The 5,856-nt window shown below is 29.4% G+C and overlaps 1 protein-coding gene across 3 annotated transcripts in view; it reads right to left on the bottom strand.

Annotated features, from left to right (window-relative positions):
• The window catches only part of Sfxn1-3 (Sideroflexin-1-3), a 21,882-nt gene extending 16,723 nt beyond the window's left edge, over positions 1 to 5,159 (bottom strand). The window contains exons 1-2 of one of the 3 annotated variants that reach the window (XM_014416965.2): positions 4,925 to 5,159; positions 2,640 to 2,822 (exon numbers count right to left, since the gene is read on the bottom strand). In XM_014416965.2, coding sequence (XP_014272451.1) covers positions 2,640 to 2,797 — 158 coding nt within the window. In that variant the 5' untranslated portion in view covers positions 2,798 to 2,822; positions 4,925 to 5,159. Of the gene's footprint in view, positions 1 to 2,639; positions 3,003 to 4,924 lie in introns of those variants that run through there. The other 2 variants (XM_014416966.3, XM_067045328.1) reach the window with 2 other exon arrangements.
• Positions 5,160 to 5,856: the final 697 nt, after the last annotated feature.

The following is a 5,856-nucleotide window of genomic DNA, read 5'->3' on the forward strand; positions in this document are numbered from 1 at the left end:
GTGTTGTATCTATATATATATATATATACATTTTAATGGATATATATGTTTTAATATAACTTAAAACCAATTTGTAACAACCAAAAAGAAATTCTACTTACAACTTTTAATGAATACATTCATTTGTTTAAATAAAATAAACAAGGCATCCCATTCCAAAACCATTTGGGTCCATTTTTATTTCTTTTACTTATTTAATTAACAGTTTTAGTACTAGATTATCATGAGATAAAAGGATTTTTATCATTTATATGATTTTTTCAGCTACATTAAATGTTGTTTCTTCAAGACAGTTCATTCTTTCATCTAGTACCAAAATTGTTAGATAAAAAAAAAAAAAAAGAGGCAAAACTAATTCAATGAGATTTTACAAGTCCTTCGTTATAAACGAGTCTTTGTCATTTAGAATTTTGAAATAAAACTGATCTTTTTCCTTTACATTTGAAACAGTTTGGATATTCTGGCTTAATGCAACCTGACAAGTAAATAAAGCTTTCCTCCAAAACTCTTTGGAATCTTGAACATCAAAAAAGAAGAAGGTAATTTATATGGGTGTCAAGATTAATACCAAAATATAATAGACAATATTTACTGAATGCCACAGTTTAAATATCTACTTCTATAAAACAGTATTTAGCAAATTTTGGAACTTACATAATTAAATGTTGGTATTTATAAATTTAAACTCTAAGCAGTGGTTTAAAATTATTTTGAAAACAAAAATGAAAGTATTCATTAAACATTTGATCTAACTGAAAACAAACTCTAACTGACAGTTCCTGATTTAAAAACAAAAGATGAGTTCTGAATTATTTAATGCGATGACTATTTCAAATGTATTTTAGTTGTCAACCACGTAAACATTTTTCTCCAAACCAAGTTGACAGAACTCGTCCTAATCTTATGAAATTTTAGTCTGGAACAAATGTATAGAACAGTCGTTCTTTAGGAAATTAGTTGATAAAGATGAAAGAAATGTGAAATGAGAACAAAAGGTAGAAAGCCTCATCTAAAAGAAGAGACCAACACAGGTACAGAATAAAATCATTCATCGATCAACGGTTTTCAAATTGGTAAATTAAATTTAGTTTTTATTGAAGTGAACGTGATTCATTGGGAAAAAAACTAGCTTCTACCTGTTTTAATGTCATTCTAAACTACAGAAACTACTATAATTTATAAAACACACTGAAAAAATTAATTTTAAACCTTAGAAATAAATAAAACATTTTTAAAAAGAACTAGCATAAATCAGTCATTAAATGAGTTGATAATGATTATGAACGTCCCCTACCTGAGAAATGAAAAAAGCAAGACAGCAAACATCAGGGTCAGAAAATCTTTAAATGATACCAGAGAGCATAAATGATTAATTCAGGTGCAGGCGTGATTAGCAATGAAAAATATAGCATAATAAAACATTTTAATATGTCTATGTTCCTGCCCTTCATTGGATTGATTTTCTATGGAAAGCAAACTAATTGACTTGTTTTATGTGGTCAAATCATCCCCATGAGTATCTACGGCTTAGGCCAAATTATTCTAATGCCATATAGTATATTCCATTGCTGACTATACCCTCAATCATATATTTGTTTTTTCTACTATTTTTAATAACAACAAACTTAAATTGAAATGTGTTCAGCAAAATAACATAGTTCTGAGCATCGATTAATGTTCATTGCTGACTATTATATTTTTTCATATTTTAGTTTAATTTAAAAAATATATATATATTTCACAAGCTATATTTAGAATTGAGACTTATTGTTAAATGAATATTCTTACTTAATTGTTAATAATTAAATTACTTTTAGAATCATGGACATTAAATTAAATAGGGCTTTCAGTGAAGATAGAGTCATCAAGGTTTATATCAAATCTTAGTAAGATTTATTCTTATCAGAAAAAAAATAAATCCTAAGCAAGATTATAAAATTTCTAAATAACAATAAGATTTCAGAAAAGTAAGGCATAGTAAAAATAAGAGACATTATATAGTTCAATACCATTATGAAATTTTCACATATATTTAGAGTATACAATAAATTTAAAAAAAAGTATCTTTTTCTCAATCTTTGAATTATTTCAAACGACTCTATTGAATAAACACACACACACACACACACACTACATACATATATATATTAATAGTGATTGAAACATTAAATTATTCTAAATTAGAAGGATAACATAAAGAAAAAAGAAAGAAATTAAAAATGACGGTACTTGCGTTTATCTGGAAGGCCATAACTCTAAATTATACAGTTACTACAATCACTAAGAATTTCTGGTGGTTCAATGTTCCTCATTAATAACACAGTAATATAACATTGAGAATTCAAGAAAAAAAAAAAAATAGGCTTTTAGTTTTGGATAAGTAAAAAAATGGAATAAAAATTTTGATAAGACTCTTGAGTATCAGAAAGGTTGATCTTAGGTCATATACTATTTCCAGACCTAAATAATGCTCATCATTTGAATATGCATATATATTGCTACATATAACCAACTAAAAAGTTAAATTAAAAAATTTAAAAAAAAATTTTTAATTGTTAAAAAATTTTCAAAGCGAAATTAATAAAATGGAACAGATCAGTATTAAATCAATTATAATAAAGAAAATGTTTAATATATACCTGTGTTTTTCAACGATAGTTCTGGCATTTTCCAGAGTCTTACTGGTTGTGAACAAATTTAAAGGGTTTGTGATAGTAAAATAATACTTTGCTCTTCCTATGTAAGTACTCTGGTCCCACCTAGGCTTATTAATATCAATCTTCGATAAGTCACCCATCCTTGCAATTTTCTTTTTGGGATGGCTATATATATAATACTTATCACTTTATTAAAATCAACAAAAAATTAATAAAGACTTCATTAAAGTTTCATTAGTAAAATTAAATAATTAAACTTTACATTAATGACTAAGATACATCATAAAGGCAGTCCACATTCAAATCAAACTGCTCGCAGGAATTGATTTTCCCCTCAAGATCTGGTAGCAGTGTTGCCAAACTGAAAGTTAACATGATCCCTCTATTCCCTTCTAATTTCCCATATTTCCATTTTTCACATAATGAAGTAAGTGAGAAGCGTAGAAGCAACAAAATTGGAATAGCGAGTTTTTCTTTTATCCATCTTCCTGTGCTTGGACCAAACTTACATTTCAGTAATGACGAAATTATGAAGTTATTGATAATCATTAGTTAATTATTGATAATTTGACTTTTTTTTTTTTTATACTGAAATGTTAATTTAGTTCAAACTCTGGTTGGTAGAAAAACCTCGTTACCAATTCTACTTGGATTCTCACGTGCTCAATTCTGTACATAAAACGATTGTTAATACCTTTAGTTTTTACCGATAGAATATGAACTGGTTATTAACATGAAACTGGTGTTAAGTCCATAACACTTTTAAAATATGGAGTTATAAAACGCGCGCCCTTGACTTGGCTGATTTCAGTTATCACAGCATACTAGTAAATTTATTGTTTATTGGTAAATTTTTTGGTTAAATCGAAACTGACGTATAAGTTTTAATTTTCAACAGATTCAAGGGAATTCGTTCAATAAATTTTTAATTTTTGATTTATAATTGGGACAACTAGTTACAAAGCCGGCTTAATCTGTTTTAATTTTTTTCTGCCCCAATCTCTGTGCCGGATCTGACACAGATAAAGTTTTTTTTTTTTTTCCGAACCCTCTAAAACAGAAATAAAAAATGAATTAGTAAGTGCATTACTGTGAAAAAGAAAAGTAATTCGTGTTGTGTCTTACCTTTTACTACCTTTGGTGTTTTAAGGTTACCTGTTATGTTTAATATCATATATGAGCTATCCATTCTAAAAAGGAGTTATTATACAGATAAAGGTAGGAGTCAGACCCTTTTTATACTGGACTGAGAGGCTTTTAGTCAGTACAACTTTGCTAAATGTTGCTGTACATTAGGAGCTTGTGAAAAAAATTGTCGAGGCCGATTTTGAAACTAATCGTCTCAACTTCACAGAGCATTTTCACAAATTTTATTCTATACGGACTAATCGTTAATGGTTACAAAAATTAACTTCAACATTTTTTTGCATACTGTGGTTTTACAGACCTTTTAGGTTTGTATTGACACAGATCAAAAATATTATTAAACTGGCGGGGGCTACTTTGAATCGTGTTGGAACAAGTCTAGAACCAATTTTCCAGCTAGCTAAGAATCTGTTGTGATGTATTTCCCAACGGTTGATAAAACCGTCTCTTCTTCATTTCTTTAAGATCATAAATAGTTTACCGCGTATTTGTAATTTCTTGAGAGGAGAAAATACATTCCAACCACCTAGTACCAACTAGGGGGAAAATGTGGTCCACCAAACATTGGATTTTGTAAGTTCTCACGGGCTTTAGGAGCTTTCTGGCCTAACTGCATAGCTTCGGTAAGAATTTCGACTCTCTAAGCCACACGTTTAGCGTTTTGGAAACTGCTGGGTACGTAGTAATGACTTGCACCGCGCTTGAGCCCCTGAGGAACATGCTACGGAGGAAGACAAGCATCTACGTGCTCACTGAGAGCATTATTATTCTCGGGAAAGAAAAGAACTACCCGTACTCCGAATCGTGCACTAGTGGAAGGTGGGGGCAGTGGAGTGTTTCACCTTTGCCCCCAGAGGGTGGGAGTTGGACGACGAAAATGTCCCGTATGGACTAAAGTGAAGTTACTTTGTATAGTATAGAACCGCAGGAAATGGATCTGTAAAAAATATTGGGCTGCCGGGAACAAACTGCCGAGAGCGAATAAAGCCGAATGCATTTCTAAATTACTTTGTTCTGTTAAACCCGTGAGGATTTAATCTGGAATTAAAGCTATTTATTTCTAATGGGTCTACAACAGTTATATTAGAATAAAGTGAACAGGTACTAAGATGAATACATACCAAAAATATAATGGTTCAACCAAGGGGTATTGTCCTGAAGTATCCAATCAAAGAATCCATATTCGTTAAAGATAATCAGATTAATTTTTAATTGAAAGGATACATAACAATAAGTAAACAATTTCTTAACATATCTATTTAGCTTCAGTTGAAATAAAAAAGAAGTAGAAGAATAAATTGATTAACCCTGCGTCATTTTATATTGCCATGGTTCCAAATCAAAAGTGAAAATTTTAAGATTAATTTAATTCTAAATAACTTTTATTTAGGCCTATTAAAGTAAATAAATTTATAATATCAATATTACTATGGGGATCAGGTGGTTAAGAATCATATCTACTAATGATTGCTTATTTGTGTATCAATATTAATCAATTGGAGGAAACTGTTTTTAAAAAATGTATTTTATTTATATAAAAAACAAAATAGGGATTACTACAGTGACAGGCCAGACAGATCACTACCATATACTCATATTTGTGATGATTCCTTATTAGTAGAACCGGATTTATGTGCAGTAACAACCAAAAAAACCTGCACTAAGAAAACAAAAATGTTAAAAATCGTGCAGCAAAAACTCAAAATGTGCATACAACACCAAAATCTTGCATTAATAATCATTATTGTTTAATTTATAATATCAATTCATGCAAAGCTTACCTGACCTTGTTAGAATCAAATTAAACTCGCTAAATATTCTATACGTTTATGAAAATATGCATAAAAAACTAAACTATGTTGATTAAAATGTATAGATTTATTCATATTGATCAGACCGATTGATTTTTTTTTAAATAATATAAATATAGGTAATATGATACAAAAAAAAATGAAAATCTCACTAATCCCAACTAGGTCAGACGGAAAAATGGAGGGCTTAATGTACAAGAAAGTGGTCAGACGGAAAAATGAAGGGCTTAAAGTACAAGAAA

The sequence above is a fragment of the Halyomorpha halys genome, unplaced genomic scaffold (assembly GCF_000696795.3).
Source record: "Halyomorpha halys isolate HHAL.00 unplaced genomic scaffold, Hhal_1.1 Scaffold144.1, whole genome shotgun sequence".
Taxonomy (NCBI): domain Eukaryota; kingdom Metazoa; phylum Arthropoda; class Insecta; order Hemiptera; family Pentatomidae; genus Halyomorpha; species Halyomorpha halys.